The sequence below is a fragment of the Micropterus dolomieu genome, linkage group LG07, assembly GCF_021292245.1.
Source record: "Micropterus dolomieu isolate WLL.071019.BEF.003 ecotype Adirondacks linkage group LG07, ASM2129224v1, whole genome shotgun sequence".
Classification (NCBI taxonomy): domain Eukaryota; kingdom Metazoa; phylum Chordata; class Actinopteri; order Centrarchiformes; family Centrarchidae; genus Micropterus; species Micropterus dolomieu.
This window is the reverse complement of record NC_060156.1, coordinates 29,570,172-29,595,072: the sequence shown is the minus strand read 5'-3', so window position 1 is coordinate 29,595,072 and position 24,901 is coordinate 29,570,172. Positions and strand designations below refer to the sequence as shown.

Below are 24,901 nucleotides of genomic sequence, written 5' to 3'. Positions count from 1 at the left end.
TTTCACAATCCTCTCCAGGGTGCGGTTATCCCTATTGCTTGTACACTTTTTTCTACCACATCTTTTCCTTCCCTTCGCCTCTCTATTAATGTGCTTGGACACAGAGCTCTGTGAACAGCCAGCCTCTTTAGCAATGACCTTTTGTGTCTTGCCTTCCTTGTGCAAGGTGTCAATGATTGTGTAGCCTACAGAACTAGACTGAGAGACCATTTAAAGGCCTTTGCAGGTGTTTTGAGTTAATTAGCTGATTAGAGTGTGGCACCAGGTGTCTTCAATATTGAACCTTTTCACAATATTCTAATTTTCTGAGATACTGATTTTGGGGTTTTCATTAGTTGTCAGTTATAATCATCAAAATTAAAAGGAATGAACACTTGAAATATATCAGTCTGTGTGGAATGAATGTATACATTATACAAGTTTCACCTTTTGAATGGAATTACTGAAATAAATCAACTTTTTGATGATATTCTAATTATATGACCAGCACCTGTATATGATGCATGCGATATAGAAAAGTGTCCTGTGGTATGCTCTTCTAAAAGCCAGAAGAAAGAAAGCAGCTGTGTTACATAAAGCAGCATGTTGTGGTTTGATGCCCGCCTAATAAAACACATGATTATGTGCAATATTATAGTGTGTAATGAGTGGACAGAGTTGAACTGCACCGGTGAAGCTGCACCAGAAGAACTAGAAGAACATTCTATGGTGGCTCATGAGGTACAAACTTATCAATGATGTCATTTCTTTTCGATTTCATAAAAACGTGATTTATCTGATGTTGCTTCTATCTCTGCCAATATCACACTGGTGTGTCAGTGTGTCAAGAATATGTTTAACAGCTTCGACCTTTTCAGGGCTTCCTGTATGTTTTTGGAGGCATGCTGGATTCTGCATACACCAAGTGGAGATGTTCCCTGTGGGTATTTGACATTGGTGAGTTTCACTGTGGAGGTCTATACATATTGCAGCCAAGGCTAGTCACTATTATTATTTTAGGCTATAAGCAAATGCACAGGCTTGTCCCTTCCAGCCTCACAGCTCCAAAACCATGTGGTAATATTCAGTACCATAGATCAGCTGTGTGTGAAATCTCACATGGACTATAAAATAAATATGTTTCCCAGTTTTTATGTTACAAAACTCCCATATGATAAAAGTCAGCTACTCAACAAAAAGTAACAACATAAGAAAATGTAATTTCTGTTCACTAATACTGATCATGTAAAGCTGTATTAAGCATAGGGCTGCTCATAATCACAATTATTTAACACAATTACTCACTTACTAAGGAAACAGCAATCCAACATTAGCAACATTAAATGGCATCTTAAGTGTGCAAGAGGATGACAGCAGCACAGTGTCTCCACTAGAATGACAGCTTTGGGGGGCAGATGGGCCACTGCCGAGCAGAGACAGAAGAACTACCGAGCTGACAATAAGTCATTACATCATGAGTTTGGTCTTTTAGGGGGGGGCACAATTTCTAACACAAGACAAAACGAGAGCATCTCTGCAAAATGGAATGCGGCACATTAGTCATTTTATTTCGTTTTCATGATTATTGGAAGCCATAATCATAATTGAAAATCAAATTTTATTACTTGCACAGCCGTAGTTTATAAGGTTAAGATAGCTACAATGTTCTAGAGCTGTAACATAAATAGCAATTGTTAGTCGCTTTGGATAAAAGCGTCTGCAAAATGAAATGTTTAATTTTTTTCCCCTTATCAATCAGCATATGTCTTGTACTTGTTCTATAATAGGTTTAAATCGTTCAGTTGTAAATCAAATTATTCTCCATGTTTGTGTTAAAATAAAGCTTTTTCAGAGCAGGATGATCCTGCACATCATTTTAAATAATCAGTGTGCATGTCCAGTTAAGCTTTTATACTACAGTCTTGCAGCCATATTTCACTGTGTCAAGAACAGTGCCACTGGAGGATAGTACCAAAATATGGGAGATAATAATTCATTGTGATCATTACAAAGTCTGCTCATAGGAGTATGACATGAAAGTGCAGCCCTGGTTGATTTGGGAACACCTTACTGGGGGTAACAGGAAATGTGGTTTGATACTACAGGTCCTAGAATTCTGGGGGCAGCAAAACAAACGTTAAGCGTTTTAATGATGAAGTCAGGCAGTAATTGGCCTTTTTCCATCATTCTGTGAGCAGCCGTGATATGATTTTCTGCTGCACGAGTCTGCGAACAGCAGTGAAAGGGCTGGTTACCTCAGTGTGCAGCCTGTCTCCTGCAGCTCTTCATCTAACAGCTCACTGTGCTGCTCGTGACTCTTCATTACTCCCAGCAATATTTCAAACTGATCTGCTGCTGGAAATAACTGTTGCCTTGTTGCAGACACATTTTTGATCAATAATAGCGACACTCAAACACATCGCATTTCCTGTGATTGTTTCATTATAAAAGTCAACTTATGTTTCCAGTTAAATACTTTAAATGTGAAGCTGCAGTAAAAAAGGGAAAGGTTTGTTTGCATCAGCAGTAACTTAATACGGATTTATTTTTCTGGGAGTGACACTCTATACTGCAGATATATAAATATTGCAATATTTTCATCAGTGGGCAATAGGCTCAGTCACCATTGTGTTACCTCATTCAGCAATAGTAACTCTGAAATCTTCTAGATTGTTACTTTAACTTACCATCATTATTTAATATATCATCTTCTCAAGTTCATTAGCTAAGCTCTCCTTTATTTTCATTTTCCATTGTTGTGTGTTTCAGCAAAGCAAAAGTGGGTGCGCAGCCATGGAAAGACGAGCTCCCCTCAGGTACACAGCGCCTTTTACATCAGAATGACTGAGTACTAACAGATAAAATGAAACCACTCTGGTCTCCTGTTGCTCTTGTCAAGTTTCATTGTCAGTATTCTTACTGACAACAATTGTAAAGGATTAGATCTTGTTTTAAATGGATAATACATGTAAATAATGACATGTTTTGCATTTGTAGTCATAAGACTTAACACATTGGGGAATGTACTGTACTGAAGTTAGTTGAATGAAAACAAAACACATCAGGTACAGTTGGTCCTTCCTGGAAATTACCCTGTTTTACATTTGAGCAGCAGTTCTTTTTGGAATCAATAGCTGAACAACTGCCTTGTTAGCATCAGCAGTGATAGCTAGCAAGGCTAAAACTCCAAGTGGTAGATGCTTCATTTCTCAGAGTTTCTGAAAAGGAATTACAAGTTTGGAGGCAATTCAAGTGGATTTCTTTCAACATGCAAGTCAGATGCTTCTTAGCTCCTAGTTGCTCCCAGGTCACGGCTGACATTAGATCTGGATTTCTGTAGCTGATTTTGCCGTTCTCCTCTGCCTCGTTCCTGTCAATACATGTTTTAGACACCAGTGTGTTTTGTTGTTCTGAATTCTGATTGTGCAACATCACTTGAAATGTAACTGTACACATAACCAGTGGTGGGTTTTATAAAGAGCCTGATGATGTTACATTAATGAACAATCTGGTTCAATTCAACGGCTCTTTGATACAAAACGGGAAACGATGGATAAACAACTCTTGCAAGATCCTCAGTACAAGTTCAGCTGTCACAGTTCTGCAGTTAAAGACAAAAGCAATGTTTGGGTTCAGCTGGCTACTAGGCAATGTCAGCGCCTTTTCAGAAAGTCAATGCAAATTTTGAAATCATTGTTTTATTTGATGGTCTAACTGCTGTACATATATATATATATATATAAATACTGTAAGTAGCCTGTTGACTCTTAAAGATGTTTGTATGTGCATGTATGTGTGTGTCTGTGTTTGTAGACCCAACTGCCAACCAACAGAAAAGGACACAGCGCTGTGGTGGTTGGCTCTGCAATGCTGGTGTATGGAGGATTCATAGACATGAAAGGATCCTCGCAGGACTTCTGGAGTTTGAATTTTGGTTAGTTTAAAATTGCTTTTATTCCCATAGAAAAGTATACAAGGGTGTTTATTCTTGTTATAGCTACTCGTGGATGCACACAGTATAGTGTTCTTATTTGTATCTATAGACTGTATAGACTGTAGACTGTATGCCATAGACTGTAAAAAAGAAGTGGACGTAGTCATCGTGATATACGTCACCCGTTGGTTTGTGGACTGCCGTTTTGAAGCCTCTAGTTTGGTAGTTTGGCCACCGCCATGTTGATTTTTTTTCGACCAGTGGCACCGGAAGTGACCATATTTGGACAAGACTGTGGAGCCAACGGCTCCTGTGTGCGTCTGTAATTCACGTTAACTGTCATTTTAACCGGGATGATAATTTCAGCTACAGAAACTCTCCAGAGAAACAGCTGACTTAACAGCTGGTTACATTTACACGGTGCTGAGGGTACGAGTCACTCTAGCCTGATTGACAGGTCGCCGTGGTTGTCAATCACAGGGTAGTCCCGCCCTGAAGCATACTTTATCTTCTGTTTTCATCTAAAGTGGACTATATTTTACTAAAAGAACATCATGTTGTATTTAAGAAGACATGAAACTAGCAATTGAGACTATAAACTCGTTATGAAAGTGTTTACTGAGGTAATAAATCTTTTACCATTATTTCTAATGGAACCAGACTTCTTTCTACAACCAGAGAATTTTGCTCCCTGCTGGCCGTTCGATAGAATGCAGGTTTAAGGGCCTTCCACATTCGCCTCAATTCTCAGACCCGGAGGTTCCCGTTTGGTTTCCACAGAGAAGACCCCACAGCTCCGGTATGTGCATTAAATGTAGATCCTTATGTGTGTTTACTATGCCTGACAGATACCATGACATGGTCACTGCTGAATGGCTCTCAGCAGGGCTCATTAGGCCCAGGCCCCAGACACAGTCACTCAGCCATGGCCTACCAGAGCTGCATGTACCTGTATGGGGGCTTGAAAGGCTTGCAGGAGCAGAGAGACTTCTGGAGGTGGAATTCCACCAGCCATATGTGGACTTCCCTCAAAAACAAGTAAGTAGGGATTTCAGCTGTCAGTTTGTCCTTTATAATGTTGCCTGGGTTCCACAGTAAAATATGGTATTAATATCGCAAAAGAACCCTAATATGCTGTCTCTCAAATGCTGGCTAGATGAAGGTTCCTCAAGACGTTTACTGTGTTGAGTGGAAACACCCCGTCCTTCTCTATCACAAGACAAAACCGTAGTCTTTCCTTACACAAGTTAGGAGTTTTAAAAAGTAGTCTTTGAATAATAGAAATGAATGCTTAAAACGGACAGACAGACCACCATGCTGATCACATAACACATAAACTTTTGAATGATTTCCTATCTGTGGAATTTCCTATCATAGAACACTATGGTGCATTGTTAACTGCAACACACATTGGTAGGGTATGAATGCATCGAAACACCTGCAGTCTAGTAAGCCCAAACAGCTGCAGCATCTTGCCGCATGTCATTGTGGGTTGATGTGTGCTGAAACTGACAAGTTGACGCAACAAATCAGGGAAAGCACCAATTTTATCATATGTGCATGATTGTTACACCTGGTCTTCTTGACTACTCCTTTTGTCTGTGTGCAACACCCAGTATGTGGCTCTCAATTGACACAACTCTACGTGATGCGGCTGATCTGCGCTGCAATTTAATGTAACAGGCTGTAATGAATTCCTGTTAATACACTATTGCCTTGTAATGCAGTAGTGTATTTATTACTTATTTTCAGCAGGGCTGTCTGGAAGTCTGCATATGTGGACATGTTGACACATGTGCAGACGACACATACGGTCGGTGCACACACGTCATTATTAGTCATTTTACCATTACGTGCGGAGACATGGCTCTTAGCAACTTGCCTCTTGAAACACATTTCTGAGGACATCTCTCCATTTTTCTCAGAGCCGTAGTCATCAGGTTCATGCGACTGGTTTTGTTTCTGGTTTGGAACCCATACGTCTTGTTTATTACAGCCATGTGTAACCTCGACTGCTGACGTAGTGACACTTGGTGTAGCCTGGTTTATTCGCTCCAAACCAGCTGATGGAAACGCACAGATTTTACAAATTTCAAAAGTACGCTTAAAATTCGCATGACAATTGGATGGAAACATGGCTATTGACATTGTTCCTGTGTGTGTATGTGTCCCAGCAGTACACAGAGCACTCTTTTCGTGGGAAAAAATACTGCTTGTGGGCGATATGGCCTTATAATAATATCACAATATTGCAAGTCTTTTTTGTGATAATATTTTTGACGGTACACACACACACACACACACACACACACACACACACACACATACTCTGTGGGGCTTGGAATTAACTTTTTTGCTGATTACCCAACGGCACAACCCTGTACGCAGGATCTGACTGGATTTATGTTTCTCATCAAGAAGCTCTGGTAGCTGTGAGTAACTGGAGATACTTCCACCTGAAACGAGGATACAGTACAAACGCATCGTCTGCTTTCCTACGTGGCATGATTATTTTTATTAAAAAATAGAATCAACTCTGGAAAGGTAGTTGACAGCGATATTACATATGATGTGACATAAGGGCAGCCCTGCTAGTAGTCTGTTTTTTTCTTTTTTAAACACCACCATGTCCCTTAACCCCTTAACGCCTGAATTTTTTTACGATCAAAAACTAAAAAAAAAGATTTGTGTTTTCATTTACTTTCAAGCTGATGTTAAATTAAGTGAAGATTGTTAATTTGTCTTTAGAACATAGAAAAGATATAAATTCAGGTAGGATGTAGGTAAGATGCAAATTAGCAACAACAGGCATAAATGAGAAACCAGGTTGAGAAAAAGGTTCCTAGGTTCGTATCAAATATGTACCAACAGGCATCGGGGGAATCCATGTGCTATCTTGGCTTGCAGTCTGCAAGGAAGAGGTATGATGTGAATTCGCGACAATCGGCGTGAAGGGGTTAATCATGAAGATATCTGTAATTTTACAGAATAAAATTTTTTAGTCACGCACTGACTGAATGCTGTGTTGATGTGTGTGTACATGCGACCACTCGCGTGTGATGACAGAGATCATACCATCAGGTTGAAAGCAGGCAGGAGGCTGACGGTCTGCAGGTCTAAGGGACTGTGGCTGCCCTGTGACAGTTTCAACTTATTTATTCTCATTTGACAAAAGTCTATATGTCATATTTCTCGTGCGCACCCTCGCACCGTGGCACTGCAGGTGAGTGTGAGACGCGCCTGTTGTGTGGATTCTCCTGCTATTAAAAAGCTTGCTTTGTCATCGCTGACGCTGGTTAAGTTGTTAATTAACAGCAGGCCAAACAGCCCTCAGGCCACCGGGAAATCTCCCGGTGCTCCTGACGTCCGCTAGTTCATTATCTACAACGTTTTCTTGTTTACAGTGTCGTCTGTCACTAGTGCACAAGACAATGGGCTTCACTAATGGACCAATGAACAAACACTATGTGCGGGTAGTGTCATAATGTCACATTGCAATTTTTTTTTTTGCAAAGACAATTTTTCAACACGCCAAAGTGGCTAGTGGGCTTGACAGTGTTACCAGGTGTTAATGTCAAGCCCTGAGTGTGTGTGTGTGTGTGTGTGTGTATTATATGCAGCTATTATCAGCTGGTGTGGTCAGCGCTTGTATTCAGTCTGTGTGAAAGAAGATGGATTCACAGTTTGTTTTAGAGGATCAGAATGATTTAAAATAGATTTCTGATCTGCGGCAAAACAACCTGCTGTACTGACATTAGTCAGCTGCATTCAGCTGTTCAATATTGAACTTTAAAAGAACTTTTAACTCAGTGCAGACCATATTGGGGAAACTGTGCCAAGCTGGTGATTATCAAACTAACTCCAGTCTGCTGTTGGACTGGCAGCGTTGTTTGCCCTCCTCTTCTGCAGTCACTTTTTTCTCTCACATCCCCACCTGACTGCATCATTATCCTCTACCTAATTGACCCATCACTAAGCCACGCCCCGAATATGCAAATGGACAATCACACCACAGTATAGGAATCGCTCTAACTGAGGTCGGACACCTTCAGGGCTGCGCTCCATTGACTTTAATGCAAAAAGAGTTTTCTTTTGCCATATCTTTCCAAGATATAGTCAAACTCTCTTCCTGGGTCACTTGTAATAGTTACAGTCGCTCCCCAGAGAGGTTGAACGGAGTGGTACGATTTATTCCCTTTCTAAAATCTAAAACAAATCCAGAAAAATGCCGGCTGTGGATTGTTCCTAATGTAATGTTAGCTAGCTAACACTAGCTAACTTACTACTGAATGTAACGTTATAAAGCCCTACTGTTCTGCTTTTTAATGATTGTAATAATGAACAGAGACCTATCGTTAACGTTACCCAGCTGGACAGGAACAGTGTTGATCCTTAATATTGTTGTTCTTTGTCACTAGTCAGGTGGTTCACTTTTACTCTGTGATTGTTAGGCTTTAGCTTCTGTCTTTATTTTTTCACGTCAGTTTGACAGCCTGAATAAAACCTTCAAATACAGTGTGCATGATGCAAAACTGTCTGCTCCTTTCTGAGATCGCTTTTTCCAAAAAATTGACAGTATTTCTCCAGGGAATGCAGTTATAGACAGTGGCAGCACCATGATGAAAGTCAAACAGGTCTGACAGCTTGTCGGACTTTAGCAACAGTAACTAAGGTGAGCGAAGGGTCAATTTATAAAAATGTTTACTGCAATGAAAACATACAACTGTGATGAACAATTGTCAGTGTCACCTGAGCTAAATCAGATCCTGACACGACTCTTGTGATCTTGTGGTACCCCTTCCACATGACTTAAATGACTCAGTGGAGGCAGCAGCAATGCTTTCAGCTGTGTGTTGCTGATCATTGTCATCACACATCACATCAACACATCACAGTACTGTAAACACTGTAGACACATTTTCATCACATTAAGATTTACACTGGAATTATCATGAGTAGTAAATAATAAATCAGTAGTCACTAGTAAGCTGCCATCAACAATAAATGCAATAATATTTAAATAAACAATATTCAAAATAACTCCTATTACATTACCATGGAATTATTACATGGATTATATTTTAACCCAATGTCCTCACTCTAAAGCTGCGTTTTACAAATATAGAACCAAAATATACTGTGCTACCACCTTTTGGTGGCAGTGGAGTATAGAAGGCTTGTCTGCAGCCTACACAAACTTACTCCTGCCACTTTAACTCGTCAACTACATACACTGCAATAAAATGCTTAACAGTTTTATATATAAACATACCTGCAACAATGGTTCACAAACACAACCCCAGTTGTTCATCATGAATGAGAAGTTGGCCAGATGTCCGCTCTCACTCGAACTAGACAGCAAGGTTCCAGATTACAGTTTTTTCTGATGGCTTAAGCACATTTTTTGTAACTATTGGCTAATTTTTGCAAAACTCTACACACAAATAAGAAAACCCTTCACCAAATCAGCAAAACATTGTAATTCTCTTGCAAAAGCTAATAAATTGCTTAACTCTTCAAACCTTCGTAAAAATGGTATTTTTGTATCAAACAGTTAACACAAGCCATCACATTAATAAGCCCACAATGCGCCAACTACACACTGATGGTATGAATAAAAAAAACACATCTGGCTTTTGCTTTGTCTGTGCACAAGGTAGGCTATGTCAGTTTGAGGTCATACTTTTGTCATAGTTCTGTAAACATACAGGGATCCAAACTTCAAGTCCTGGTGTTTATTTACACACATCAAAACAAACAAGTGTTTTTTTTCCAAGTCAAAACACAAAATAGTAATTTCACTGAGAAACAAAAATAATAAATCAGTCTACATCGTGTCGTCTCTCTGGGTCTGGCCACAAAATTTTGTCTACATCATATGCAATGTCCTCTAGTCTAAGGCACTGGGGAAAATATCTTCTGGAGTGCCGTATCCAGGCCTGACATGATGCCTGGTCAATATCCCCACATGCCTCCATTGCCTGTAAAAGGGCTATGCGTTGATGGGGATGACAGTCATAGACCTTCCAGCGCCAGGCAGAGAAGAACTCTTCAGTGGGATTCAAGAATGGAGAGTATGGTGGGAGGTTGAGTACAGTGAAGAGTGGGTGATCTGTAAACCGGCTGCGGACCAAAGCAGCCCTCTGGAAAGTAACATTGTCCCATATGATGACATATCTGGTCTGTTCTGGTCTCTGATTAGTGAGCATGTCATGTAAGGTGTCCATGAATGTAATAATTTGTGCAGTGTTGTATGGGCCTATGGTTGCATGATGGTGAACAACACCATTTTGACTTATAGCTGCACACATAGTTATGTTACCACCACGTTGTCCTGGGACATTGATTATGGTGTCCAGTAATGTTCCTGCCACGTCTCCTTGTTTTAGTGAGGTTAAAACCAGCCTCATCCACAAAAAGCTGCTCATGACCCATGGCATCTGCCTCTAGCTCCATCACTCTCTGGACAAGACAAAACAAATGCAGCACATCAGGCCCGTGCACAGCACTAAGCACTTCCAGATTCAGTACCAATGATACTATAGCTTACCTGCACATAGTCATATCGCAGTTGTTTTACACGTTCACTGTTTCTTTCAAAAGGGACTCTGTAGATTTGTTTCATTCGGATTCTGTTGCAGGCAAGTACACGACATAATACAGAAATGCTCACATTGTGTATGTTTTGGAAGGTGGTGTCATCCTCAATTATGCACTGCTGTATTTCTCGTAGCCTTATGGAATTATTTGCAATCACCATATTGACTATATGGGTCTCTTGTTCTGCAGTGAACATTCTTCCTCTGCCCCCAGCATCTGGACATCTAGCAATTCTGTAAAGTAACAATTTCAGTATTTTTACAACATATTGTTGTGTTTCTCATTAGAGTATGGCAGTGCTACAAAACGTAGTGCAAAGTGACTGTACTAACCGATTCTCATTTTGAAATGTCCTTATGATGCTTGCTACAGTGTAGCGGCTCAAGTTAGGCTGAACCTGTTGGCCAGCTTCTCTCAGGGTCATTCCATGGTTGATTACATGGTCCACTATTGTAGCTCTGATGTCATCGGTAATTCTATTTCTTACTCTTCTTACCCTTCCTCTTCCCCCTCCTCATCCTCCTCTTGCACCTCCTTGTCCTCTTCCTCCTACTTCTTCACCTCCGCGTCCTCTTCCTCCTCCTCTTCCTCCTACTTCTTCACCTCCGCGTCCTCTTCCTCCTCCTCTTCCTCCTACTTCTTCACCTCCGCGTCCTCTTCCTCCTCCTCTTCCTCCTACTTCTTCACCTCCGCGTCCTCTTCCTCCTACTTCTTCACCTCCGCGTCCTCTTCCTCCTCCTCTTCCTCCTACTTCTTCACCTCTGCGTCCTCTTCCTCCTACTTCTTCACCTCCGCGTCCTCTTCCTCCTACTTCTTCACCTCCGCGTCCTCTTCCTCCTCCTCTTCCTCCTACTTCTTCACCTCCGCGTCCTCTTCCTCGGTAGAAAATAAAGCAAAGATAAAGTCATTTGTAATGGGATTACTTTCCTTATAGCCTTGAGTAACCAATATGTCATAACCAATAGACATGATGTTTTTGCTTTGGTTTATTTCAAATAGAGCTTTCATTGACAATGAAAATAATCGTTAGTTGCAGCCCTATTTCAAACAACAGTTTCAGGAAATGATAACCTGTCGAGACCATATGTACATCTAAACACCCATTTCATCATTTCTACATTAGTAATGCATGTAGAGTTATAATAATAATAATGTTTTTTATAAAGCACTTATCAAACAAAGTACAAAGTGAGTTTGGCAAAATCTGGAAACAGTTCAGAGTTTTTAGATTAAGGGCCCATGTCCACCAAAGCGCTTTTTTCTGACGCCAGCGTCTTTTTTCAATTCATTGTAGTGGGAGCGCTGCTTTTTTACAACCTGGTAGGTTGTAAAAGGTTGTTACCAGGTTGTAAAAAAGCGGCGCTCCCACTACAAACGGCAGGTTGACGAGGCGCTGAGCGTCTTTTCCGCGCTAAGTTGACCGAGAGTTGAAAAATGTTCAACTTTGGGAAAAACGCTGCGCTCATTGCTGTCACTTTTTACCCAGCCGTCCAATCACAGTGCACGAGGGGCCGGGCCAACACCACACGAAGCACGTCCGATCTTGAACGAAACGATGTGCCTCCTTGCTGAGGTGTTTCCTCGCCCGCAAAATCTCACGAACCCACCTACGGAGAGTTCGTCCTCTCATGTTTCAGCCTTCTCTTCATGCAGAGCAAAGGGCCAGAGCAAGTAGGCCTACCCTACTTTGTGGTGACATTTAGAATTTTTCAAAAATGTCATTGTTTTTCACAACATCAAGGAGCTGCTAGGAAAAAATGTTTTCTACAACCTTGGAGATGAAAGGCAGTTTTGAGATTAGGTCGTAGTGAAGTGTACCTGAAGACCAGATTTCCACGTGTGCTCAGCTTTTCTTTGTTCTAGCTCAGCTTCTAATCAGTCAGCTTTTTCAGTTATCTCTTTAACTCTAGTATTTGTTGTATGTGTTCAGTAGGATTTGAAGATTTACTACCTATGGTTGACTTCCTCAGGTCTGGTCCCTCGAGACTGATGGGCCACTCGGCTGTGGCCTACAAGGACAGTATGCTTCTTTTCGGAGGAGGTGAGAGCCAGAACTTTCCAAAAAACTGCCTGTGGAGGTACAGTATTACCACTCAGACCTGGGGGCAGGTCGCCACACTCCCAGGCTCGAACCCCCCCCACAAGATCCACCACTGCTGTATTGGGCTGGGTCCCAGCTACAAGTCAAACACCAGCAGCTCCTTCTCCGGCTCAGGACTCCAACCCAGGCCGCTGGATTGGAAACTAAGGCCCTTTAAAAACAAGTGCTTCCCTGCCCCAGTCACCTTTCTAGGATCAGAGGGGGCTATAGAGCTGGAGACGTTCAGCCTGGACAGGTGCTACGGTAGCAAAACACTCACACAATCATCAGATCTGGACAACAGCAAGGAGGGCTTGATGGGGAAAGATGGACAGCGGATTGGAAACTGTTTGACCTTTGAAAACAAGGCTTTCAGGAAACAGTGCAGCAGCACAGATGAGGACCTGTTCGACGAGGAGGATGGAGATATAGCCCATCATCTGCCTGATCAGCTGCTGGTGCTGGGGGGAAGACCCTGCACCAGACACAGTCCCATCTCTGTATGGCAAATGACTCTGACTGATTCATAACTGCCTGAAGAACAAACCTTTTCTCTATTTGAGAAGTATGTAAAAAAAAAAAAAACATCAGTATTATCACATGTTAAATCTTATTTGTATAAAGGGTTTACTGACATTCTGTGAACAAGAAAATATCTTTTATATTTTTATAATAGTGTTACTTTTTTTAGTTGAGTTTTTATGTTGCGTTTATCACATATTACCTTTTTGCAGAAGTGAAATAGATAATTGGAAAATGGAAAATACAGCCATTAACAATTATCTAAGTTGTAAGTAAGTAAGTGTAACTGTGACAAAATACAGCACACACAAACATAAAAATCAGGATCACATTTGAAGCCCTAGACCTCCTACAGTGTATGCTCCTTTACAATATATCCCCTTATATTAACTATAGTAAATGTCTGTGACATATTTTATCCCCACAAGCTACCAAATCTGGTTAAGACACTTGCACATTTGCTTTCACTTTCTACAAACTGACAGTATGGAGATAATAACAATGCCTATAATAAAACCTAAATTTCACACGATGGCGCCAGAGCTCAAGGTTCTGTTGTCTTTCTGTCTAACCTATAACTGCAGGAATAAGGCTCAGTTATTGGCCTACTCTAGGAGATATACAGTATGAGGCACAGTGCCACATGGGTTTGTGGAAAGCCAAGTGAAACATGCTTGCCCACCACTAGCAACTAGTCAACTCATACAAAATCTCTTGTTTTCAGATGTTCCACTGAACAGAAATCTGAATTGAACATAGATGGTTGTGATTTCATATCAGCCTTTTACTCTTTCATGAACGGGATAAATTCTCAATTTTGTAATTCAAAAATGATTCTTACTTTACACCCTTAAGTTACCTTTTATTTCACTTTATGTAAAGAAAAATGCTGGTGACCACTGTAGTTTTCTTTTTACTTAATCCCATCTATCCTGCTGCCAGAGATACTCACTAGAGCACCGCATGTGCATTAATCCACAACTGAAAATAGTCCCCAACAAATGCACTATTTCCTATGTCCAGCTGTTTTAGGAAAGTTGTTGAGCCTTTAAAAAAAATTTAACTAAATATTTGTGACTAGTTTTAAAGATTTCTGTCTTTAGTTGGAACCAATGGGGTGTCATAGACAGGGTAGGGAAGTCAGAATGTATTGAAGGACGGACTAGTACATTGTTGTCAAGGTCATAGTTATCCAAAGAAGGCTAAATCAAGGGCAACTGGACTTGGTTGAAGGTACTTTAAGAGATTTCACATCTTGGGCAATGGGAAACACTGATAGTCATTTTTCACTTTTTCAGACATTTTATAAACCAAAGAAATAATCAATTAATCGAGAAATTAATCGACAGATAGAATTGTTAGTTGCAGCCCTTGCCTCAGGTGACCCTAACGACCATGATGTTACAGCCAGGAGCACTAACAAATCTTCAACCAAGTCCAGTTGATTGATTTAACCCTCCTTGGATAGTAGGCTCACCGTTGGTTTTGTTCTTTTCATTTGTTGACAATAAGAAAAATATTAAATAAATGTCAGCCTTGTCCTTATAGGTTGCATTCAATACTGTTTGACATCAGCATATATCTATTAGATAATAATACATCTATTATTATCTATACATCTTCTTTTCTTCAATTAAGCATTATAATATTTGTTCTATATACTAATATTTATAAGGCAGTGGTTAGCACTGTCGCCTCACAGCAAGAAGGTTGTGGGTGTGGAATTTGTATGTTTTCCCTGTGGGTTCTCTCCGGGTGCTCCGGCTTCCTCCCACCATCCAAAGGCTAGGTTAATTGGTGTCTCCAAAAATTGATGTGGATGTGAGTATGAGAGGTTGTTTGTCTATGTGTGGCCCTGCGATAGACTGGCGACCTGTCCAGGGTGTACCCCGCCTTTCGCCCCAGCTGGGATTGGCTCCAGCCTGTACGCAGTATGGACTAATATTTATGTGAATTGTTCAAATCCAAGACTTGTTTATGGCTACATCCTTCCACCAAATGGAAATATATATATGAAAAATATCGTGTGCATCATTTTAGACATTTCCCCAAAATTCACTAGCTTTTTATTTGACTCTTATTTTCTTATTGACTCCAATGATCAGATGCCATCTGTCCTACTGACCTACATTACTGCTCTATCTATCTATCTATCTATCTATCTATCAATACATCAATACATCTGTGTAATGAGAGGTTTATATCGGTAGATGGCGCTGTTTATTTGATGATCAGCATTAAAACCGGCCATGAACACGCATGACTTAACTTTCAACTTTTATTGATTCGTTCACCCAGTTTTTTAAGTCTTTTTATATTCATTTGTGTTTTAGGCCTACACGTAATGTGAAGTCTTCAGTTCATAATTTGAAATGTTTTCATTACCTGAATGTATGATGTGTGCATGGTGTTAAGATGCTGAAAAGATCCTGTAATCGTTTTAATAATTGTCTAAATCAATTTTTTTTAAATGGAATAGGCTAGAAGTTTCATTTCTAGGACGAGCCCAGAAATTGTGACTTAACGTTAATAACAGTGACAGAACCTTTAATAGCCTGGACTGCGCACAGTATCCAAACCAAAGATGTGCTCTCATATCCTGAGATCTCACAGTTGGATTATCATATTATGTTTCTCTATAAGTCCAATAATACTGCCTTTGCAACCTCTCTGGGCAGGCGTGTTACCATAATACAACCCTGTTCCTCAGCGCTCACCAGAGTCGTGGCTGTGGAGACATCTAGTCTAATAATCCCTTGCGTCCAGTTGGTGGAAATCCCCACGTGGTTTCGACTCCTGTATAAAAACTTTGGGTGTGCGGAGCCCCTGTTGTCGTGATTGCAAAGAGAGAAAAGGGTCTTAGTGAGCAGCATCTTGCAGTACGCACGGAGCTGGCCATCTACAGCCGGGCGCACCGGACACGGTACCCAAGCGCATACACAAAAGACGCGGGACACCGAGCGTTGTTGTTCTCTTTGAGACTGCGACAGTAGAAGTGGAGTTTCTGCATGTTGTGTGAATGGGGAAGAGCGGACTGAACACATTTGAAGACCGATTGGGTTTTCTTTTTTGAATTATCGGCAAAGCAGTGTACTCGTTTGTTTTGGTAGATTCCACGTCTGAACTGGACGTGGTGTGACAGATCCGCGTCAACAATCAGAACTCCTGAGTGCGCCTCGCAATCACAGAGATGAACTATTTTGTGCAAGACGCATTGCTGGATAACACACTGAATGCATAATGACCGGAGTTATTTAGCCTCACAATTTCAGCAGCACTCTGGTATGTTTGGGAATACAAATATTTCATTGGCTTCTCTGGATATCTTGAGGCGTCTCACTTTTGGAGATCAAGTGGATGTTCTCCCGGAATTTTAAATCTGTAATATAAAATTAGTTTAAACCTCAGTGTGTGTAATTTAATTTAATATAGGTTATTAACCCTTCTCTTCCATAGCATTTGGAGTGTTATATTAACTTTAGAAAAATGAGCATATACAGTCTGGCTTTGTCCTGTTTAGTTGCGTGCGTTGTCTCCGTGCGCTGCAGCTCGGTGACCGGGACAGAGACTCAGAGCTCTCCCCAGGAGTCGTGCGCGTCCTGCGGCCTCAGGACGCCGGATGAGAAGGTGAACATAGACTTCTTGGAGGCGGTGAAGAGGCACATACTGAACCGGCTGCAGATGAGAGAGAGACCCAACATCACACATCCCATTCCGAAGGCTGCGATGGTGACGGCGCTGAGGAGGCTGCACGCCGGGAAAGTGCGAGAGGACGGCCGGGTGGAGATCCCCAGCTTTGACGGACAGGCTGCATTCAACAACGAAGTTCTAGCAGAGACCTCTGAGATTATCAGCTTCGCCGAATCAGGTAGTAATCAATAATTCATTGCACACATCTAAACCGACCCCTTGATGAACCCATTCACCTTTTGACTTTATGTAATAGGGAGCCCAAGGAACCAGGTGAGTTAATAACTTAAAATCAGTCTCATTCAAAGATATTTCATTCTGTAAAGCTATCATGTTGTTATGACTAAGCAGCAGAGATGGAAGAAATGAGACAGACACAACAGTTGGTTTTTTAAAGCCATAAACTAATTGGATTTAGTGCATTCATCATTTTCATCATCTGATTACATCACAAAGCCTCCTGTTTTAGCTGAAAATCAAAAAGAAATTAAACTAAAGAAAGAGTCCTTAAATTACCCTCATGTGTTGTCTTGGGGATAAAAAGAACCTCTGAATCCAATTTCATCACTAAAGCTGTGCTCACACTCAATACTCCAATGTATAAAGCCCTCTTTTAGATACGGACAAAGTCCCTCAATTGGCCATTTATCCCCTCCTCTAAGAATGTGTATCTAACTAATTCTCAGAAGTCCAAAGAGAACACCCTTTCCTCTCTCTGTCTCTCTGTCTCTCTGTCTCTCTCTTTCACACACACACACCTAAAATCATCTGTGCTTGACAGAATCCAATAATTGTCAGGTAGCACTGTGAGAACCATGTATTTGACACAAACTGTTAGTTTAACAAAAAGAAAACATACAATTAAAGATACCAAAATAGTATGTCTTAAACACACACACACACACACACGTAGGCTACCATCCTGTCCTTTCCCATTGGCCCTGCCGGTACAATTAGCCTGAATGGGCTGTTAGGTCCCGCCTTTCTATGGGAATGATCTGAGCATCCTCATGACAAGGGAACAAAAGCCAGGCAATTATTATAAGAGCACTATGTGTTCCTACTGAACCCAACATGTCAACGTTAAGCAGAAAAAAAGCAGAGAAAACAAAAGAAATCAGAATAATGCATGAGACATTTGAGTTCATGCGGGGTTGGACTGGGAGAGTGTGGGCGGAGGGGTATGGTGTTGGGGATTGTAGGGGGGGGTGATATTGTGTGCATGTGTGTGTTCCCATATTGCAGTGTTGTAAAGAATGTTTTTGTCGTTCTAAAGGTTTGCTGGGCTCCTTTGCTTCTTCTTCTTCTTCTACTTTTGTTTTTTTGGTTAGTTCTATTCTTCCTCACACCTTTGAGCCTTTGTGTGGCATTGTACCATGGAGCTGGCTTGAGTCCCTGCTCCCTAGACCCCGTCTGCCTCCTGGCCAGCTGGCTCACGCCCCCCAGATCTGATGCTGCCAGCCGGGGCATGGCTCAGAGGCAAGGTCTCCAGAAAGCTCTGAAGCCAGGGGAGCTTGTCCCCCAAGCATGAGGGAGCCTGAATTGTTGTTGTCACAGTTTAGGACAAGGCGGGTTGGGGGTTGAGTTGGCATATGTTTAGCCAACAGGGGCCAGCAAATGGATGTGGATAGTTGTTTATGTGCTTTGTGTATGTGTGGAGCATTGAGGTCAGCTTGCATCCTCTGCCTCCCCTCAGCACAGGGTTAACTGCGTGCTTGTCAGCCAGAGAGCCAGCTATTTATCTCCGGTTGCGGTAGTGCAGAGGTAAGAGGTCTGCCAAGTGGCCACGGGCAGGTGAGAGGGACAATGCCAATCTTCCTTCTCCGCTGACACAGTCCCGTGGGTCCTCACTGAGGGATTCGGTGTCCCGTATTCACGGGAGCGGAGCGGGGAACACAAGCAGGGAAGGAGGGAGGGCGAAAGAGAGAGGGGTCGATGGAGTTTAGATCACCGCTTCTTGTTTGCTCGCTATAGCCGTTCGGATCCAGTGAACTGGCGGCGAGTGGTCCAAGACACAGAATTAAGACTTCATTATGGGAGGTCATTAACTCCAGCCCGGTTCCTTCAGAGGATCAGGTTGGCAGGTTTACTTCAGGACACAACTCTTTCATGAGGAGCTGTCAGTCATGGCCCTCCTGGACCTCATCCAAACATTTTCCACATTCACTCACAAGTGTGTGTTTCAGCCCTCAGTGGGCCTGGCTGCCTCTCTAAAGCTTGTGATCCTATAAATGATTTATGCAACGATATTAAAAATGCCCCTGTAGTAAAGCTTTAGCAACAACAGAGTCAGTGCCGCAGCAGCTTTAACCTATGGCCAAAAGCCCAGAGACTTAACCCTACCCCTCCATCCGTTACACCCCCCTCCTCACCTACTCACTCTATGCAGAATTCCTGGAGTGCTGAGACTTCGGCCCTAAGGATGGCTGCTATATGCACGCACGCCTCTGCTCTTGTTAGAGCCACGAATGCACCATGCCACGCCCTTGTCCTTCCGCGGCGTGTGGTCTTGTTGATAGCAGCTTTGAGTAATGAGCTCTGGAGCTGCCTGCCTGCTTCCATGGCCTCTTCTCTGACTTGGTGGCGCAGGTGGGGACACGCTGAAGCAGCTCTTTATTCACACAAGCCCACCCAGGTGTCCTGCATGCTGATACTCAATGTTTCCACTCTGGGGTCAGCCGAGGCGTGTCAGGGGCAGCTCCAATTTGTTTGTAACACTGGAAGAAAAAAACAATTTGTTCCATAAAAAGACCTCAATGCAAGTAAGTCATGTGGCATGTTGGTATATGCCCTAAATACTAAGGAAGCCATATGATCAAACTTGGATGCGGCATTAAAAACACATACTGTATCTACTGAGTGATGCTTTGTGCCCTGCGCACTGAGTGCTTCAGACCTCACATCCCCAAGCAGCAGCTTGGTAAAGTGTTGCAGCAGAAGTAAACAAACTGTAGACTAGGCTGACATTCAATTTTTTTTCTTGGAAACGCTTGTTGACAGAACAGTCATGTAAAGGTATATTTAATAGCTGTTCTGGTGCTTTTGACAATATTACATGGCCTTCATCAGCCTATGGAGATTGCCAGCTGTCATGGGAGTGCAGATGTTCACATTTGGCCATTTGTACAGTTTCCCTGAGCACTTTAGCTAACATGGACAAGACGTTCTTAATGTAATACAATTCCATGACAACCAGCTCACTATCTCCTGATGGGAATAATGTGATAGGACTGCTGTGTATTCCTTTTCATCACTTTGTGGTTCATAAACAGCTGTGAAATGGAGCTATGAATTAATGCTAAAAAACCATTGATTTGACAATTATTATTTAAAAGATCGATGTGATAATGAATGTAAAAGTTGACTGAAGGTCTGCTTCAAACGGTGAGCAGCGATACGCATCACTGGTGTTACAGAGACCATAGCGATATCCCAAACTGTTAATCCTTCATTACTTATATCCCCCAGCTCTGCACAGGAAGGTTTTGGACTACACATGATTTGGGTGCGCTACTCTGAAGGGTTATGCCAATATCTCGAATGGTAACAAACAGTTTTATTTATAGACTTCATTCTCTGTCTGTTTATCACTCTGTCACGTGTGCTCGTTGCTGTGCGATCCCCCTTTTTCTAAGCTCGGAGCTGTCGAGGCAAGTAAGAACGTACGGCGCTGAATGAGGTGAGGTTAGTTACTTGTAGCCCTAAGGGGCCTTTACAGCAGTCGTACTCAAAAACTGCTGTTCAGCTGATTCCTTTATGTCGTTTACTTCAGATGGATTTCAGAATTTACTCACTGTGCACTTGATACTTTACCCACAGGCTTTGGTATTGAGAAGGCTGATAGTTGATGTATTGCTTACTGTGGGCTTGAATGTGTGTGTGTGTGCATGGATGAATGCAAATGTATGTGTGTGTGTGTGTGTGTGTATGTGTGTGTGAAGTGCTTCAGCTCCCAGCTGACATGCTACAGAGTGGAGAGCTGGTCTGAACAGGTTTCTGTGTGAATGTAAAGCCGTGCTTTACAGGAGGAAGAGGCGTGAGGCACCTTAAAGAAGGGGCCCGTCTTTGGTGGCCACCTGTTGACACTGACACAAACTAATCAGTCGGCAAACAAAGTAATTTAGCCACTTTCAAAGGAGCTGCTCTGCTTGAGCACAGTGTACCAAATCTCCTGAAATAGAAACCTTTCAAGTTACCTCAGGGTAATTTGGAGGACATCATTAGGCTTAGAAAAAAATAAATAAAAGTACTGCCAGGGAGAGCCCATCGTCACCTTTACACTCCCGGGATCTCTTCATTGTGCTGCTGTAGAAAAGTGGCTAGTGTCATGTAAATGGCTTTTATTTTTGCCTCATCATGCTTTTTGCTGAAAAGCCACGCGCTTCAATGCCGGGCTGCAGCGCGGCTGTCTCCCAGTGCCTCACAGGGGGCTTTGTGCTGTCACTCTTAGGGTGCTCACAGTAGAAGAAGGGGGGAACGGGTGGGGTTGGATGGGGGTGCGGTTCGAGGGGGGTCGGGGGCTGGAGTGGGGTAGGTGGGTGTGGGGGGCACCAACAGCGAACCCAATGAACCCTTGGTCGTGTCCACCACCCTCCCACCTTTTCCACTTGCATCTATCCTCCTTTCCTTGGTCTTCCTCTTCTCTGTTCTCCCCCCTCCCTCCATCTCTCTCTCTTTGGCCCTGTCACTTACAAAGCTGGACCTGAGGCCAACTGGACCTGATCCCAGAACTGGCCTGTCACAGCTGGCCTATCAGAAGCTGCCACAGAGGTCACCTGACACAGTGATGGAGGGTGAAAAGAGAAAACAAGGGGAAAACAGCCCTTAAAAGACAGTGCTGTGCCTTTTTTGGGAGGCTTTCTGCTCTCTATGTGGGCACGTGTGTGTGTGTGTGTGTGTGTTTATATGTCTGAAGAAGGGAAACTGTCTTTAGCCCTTTCTCTGGAAATAACAACTATATTTGACAAAAAATCATCAGCACAAGGGCCACTAACTGGAAAATTTCCAGAGCTTTCAGCCACATCTCAAGTCTTTCAACACGTTCAGTTGTCACATGACCTAAGTATAGTATTTTGGTCACATGATGGTCTTATGGTGAGGAAGGATAATCTCAGTCAACTGAAGCATCTCCGTGACAACTGAGCAAACTTCATCTGCTGATTAGGGCACACGAAATATGGCTGAAAGCAGAACATTTCCAGTAGTGGACCATGTGGACATATAAATGTAAGAATAAACCGTTAAACAGAATTGAGAACAAACCATTCCTGTTTTTACTGTCTCCAACAGATGAGCACACATCCTCCAAGTCTGGTCTGTACTTCCTCATCTCCAACGAGGGCAACCAGAACCTGTACGTGTCCCAGGCGAACCTGTGGCTCTACTTCCGTGTGCTGCCAGCTGGACCTGAGAAGGGCATCCGTAGGAAGGTGACGGTCAAGATCCACTACCAGGAGGCTGGGGCTGTCAGTGGTGCTGAGGGAGGCCCAGGAGGTGGTGGTGGAGGAGGAACAGGCCGCTGGGCCCTGGTGGAGAAGCGGGTGGATCTGAAACGCAGTGGCTGGCATACTTTCCCCCTCTCGGAGGCAGTGCGGGCTGTGTTTGGAAAAGGTAGCCGGCGGCAGGACCTAGAGGTCCACTGTGAGGCCTGTGAGTCAGCTGGCGTGGCTCCGGTGCTGGTGGACCCAGGCGACCCATCCCACCGGCCCTTCCTGGTGGTGCGTGCGCGGCAGGTGGACGGAAAGCACCGGATTCGCAAGCGGGGACTGGAGTGTGACGGCACTAGCGGGGGCCTTTGCTGCCGGCAGCAATTTTACATAGACTTCCGTCTTATTGGCTGGAACGACTGGATCATTGCACCAGCTGGTTACTATGGTAACTACTGTGAGGGCAGCTGCCCGGCCTACATGGCAGGTGTTCCGGGCTCGGCTTCATCCTTCCACACTGCAGTAGTTAACCAGTACCGCTTGAGAGGGATGAGCCCGGGATCAGTCAACTCCTGCTGCATCCCCACCAAACTCAGTACTATGTCCATGCTATACTTTGACGATGAATACAACATCGTAAAGAGGGATGTGCCGAACATGATTGTGGAGGAGTGTGGATGTGCTTGACTCCACACTGGCCCTTCATCATCTTTGAACTTGGAACAGTCAAAAAGGCCTTTTGTACAAACAGGACGTTATTGTATGGTACACATATATGATATATCTATACCTACTGTATGTGCAAGCAACATGCACGCTGGGACAGTCTAGCAAACGCAAGTGTCAGTGTTGTGTTCTTGCGTGCACGTGTTTGTGCGAGTGTGTGTATTTATCAGAGTGACATGTTGCTGTCAGAGTTTTGTCAGTGGACAACTGGTCAGCAATGGGACAAGAAGGGAATGATTATCACCAAATGATACTTTGCTCTAGTTTGCCATTTCTAGTCAAAAAATAATGGCTCATCATCTCCTTTTGATTGAAGATAACAAGCGCTTAAGGAAAGTGACAGGATCAGCCGATGACAGTATTGGCTTCACCCCCACGCTCCCAACCCCGCTCCTCCAACCCTCTTAATTACTTTAAGCACATGACAGACTTGTTTTTATAAAGCACTGACAATTCATCAGCTTATACAATTCAGAACACCAGCACTTCCCTACTATGCCGAAAGTCTGACTGTCCTCTCTGGTGGAATTAGACCAGCAGCGCTTAATGCTTTGCAGGATTATACCCTCCGCAGAAAGGTAAAAGAAAGAAAAGAAAGTCCTCCAGAGAGCTGCCGCTTCTGCTGATGTTGTCATTCTTGCTGTTGACTACGGGCCTCAACCTCAACTTCCTGCCTAAGAGTGCTGCAGGCCCTGCTACCATGACAACCAGGTGAAGAGAGATCTTAAAGTACACTTCACTTGTGCACCGGGAGTAGCAGAGAGAGAACTGCTTCCTCCCGCCCCCTAAGGCTCAGTAGAAGTGGGCCTGCGGACACGGAGACTCTAGTTTTGGCCCAGTGGGTCGCCACAGTGCAGTGCAGCACTTGCAGAAACTGAAATGCACACCCTGAATAGCACTTGTATAAAGAAATGCCTTCCATGGGGTACTGAGTGTCCTGTCCTATTGCTAAATAAGTGCCACGTGAGCTATGCAATGTATAGTAACCTATACCCATACTCATCATGCTCTATTAGACTGAATTCTCTTTCCATCTTTCTCTCTCTCCTTCCTTCTCTCTTCAGTCCTCGCCTCTTTATCAATACTTGAAATGTAATCTTTCGCCTCCTTTCCAAAGCGAATGATTGTTGTGACGTTTGCACTGAAAAGTTGCGGGATTAGTGAAACAAAAACTGCCATTGAAAAGTTATTTTTATAGAAGTAAATTGAACTTTGTTTCAAATGTATTTTACCTAATTAATGGAACCAAAGAGGCCAAGATTTTAGCTATTGTACTAAGATGGCAAGGCCATTGCGTTAGTGTACAATACTGTTTTTGATCATTTGCAATAGGCCTACCACTGTATCAGGGTACGAAATATGATTTCATTTCTTAGCTCTATTTTCATTCTGTTTTGTACAATAAGCAACACTTAATTTTTTCATCTTTAATTCTATTTTTGTTTCAGTTTTCTATTTAATAAGAAAGTTATTTTTAGTTCCTGTTTAAGAATCATTTAGTCAAAGAAATGTCATCTGTACAGTTTATGTAAAATAAAATGTTTTCTTAAATGTTTTGTAAATTCTTTTCTGCGTCATGTTGTTGACACTTTGTGTGTTTTCTCCTGGGTCGGGCCTGAATCTGTTGTTTTCTTCTGATGGTTGGAGCTTTGGGTTGATAACTCATTAAAAACAAAAAGGTGGGGCTGAAATAACTGGGAAAAACACGTGCACACTTCAGTCCATAGTGTTTGAAACATAAAACATGTCTCGCTCGCTGTCTGTCATGACTTAGTGTCTCTCATAAGCAGGTGCTGCCAGCACACAGACCTTCACATACCTGCTTTTCGGCTGCTCCAACTGTTGATGTGTGTTTGCATGTGCATGCAGATAATTGTGTATCTCTATTTTGCGAGGGTGTTAGGAAACAGGCTGCCGCATCTGTTACATCAGAGCGGTCTCCCC

At 42.8% G+C, this 24,901-nt stretch overlaps 2 protein-coding genes across 2 annotated transcripts; both read left to right on the top strand.

Annotated features, from left to right (window-relative positions):
- The first annotated feature begins 621 nt into the window (after nt 1–621).
- On the top strand, nt 622–13,657 carry si:dkey-3d4.3 (leucine-zipper-like transcriptional regulator 1 homolog). The gene is made up of 6 exons (XM_046053276.1): nt 622–720; nt 858–936; nt 2,749–2,795; nt 3,793–3,913; nt 4,762–4,951; nt 12,484–13,657. Exons 1-6 carry the CDS (start codon nt 622–624, stop codon nt 13,121–13,123), a joined length of 1,176 nt encoding a protein of 391 aa, XP_045909232.1. The 3' UTR covers nt 13,124–13,657.
- Nucleotides 13,658–15,994: 2,337 nt separating this feature from the next.
- inhbb (inhibin subunit beta B) lies at nt 15,995–24,401 on the top strand. Its single transcript, XM_046054738.1, has 3 exons — nt 15,995–16,397; nt 16,636–16,983; nt 22,095–24,401. The coding sequence occupies exons 1-3, from the start codon at nt 16,349–16,351 to the stop codon at nt 22,916–22,918; spliced, it is 1,221 nt and encodes a 406-aa protein (XP_045910694.1). The 5' UTR covers nt 15,995–16,348; the 3' UTR covers nt 22,919–24,401.
- The last annotated feature ends 500 nt before the right edge of the window (nt 24,402–24,901 follow it).

Excerpts from the sequence above, each read along its gene's own strand:
- si:dkey-3d4.3 (XM_046053276.1), top strand. The coding sequence starts at position 622 with ATGTGCAATATTATAGTGTGTAATGAGTGGACAGAGTTGAACTGCACC. Across the intron at positions 937-2,748 it reads CCTGTGGGTATTTGACATTG|CAAAGCAAAAGTGGGTGCGC; the intron begins GTGAGTTTCACT and ends TGTGTGTTTCAG. Across the intron at positions 4,952-12,483 it reads TGGACTTCCCTCAAAAACAA|GTCTGGTCCCTCGAGACTGA; the intron begins GTAAGTAGGGAT and ends TGACTTCCTCAG.
- inhbb (XM_046054738.1), top strand. The coding sequence starts at position 16,349 with ATGCATAATGACCGGAGTTATTTAGCCTCACAATTTCAGCAGCACTCT. Across the intron at positions 16,398-16,635 it reads ACAATTTCAGCAGCACTCTG|TTGCGTGCGTTGTCTCCGTG; the intron begins GTATGTTTGGGA and ends TGTCCTGTTTAG. Across the intron at positions 16,984-22,094 it reads TATCAGCTTCGCCGAATCAG|ATGAGCACACATCCTCCAAG; the intron begins GTAGTAATCAAT and ends TGTCTCCAACAG.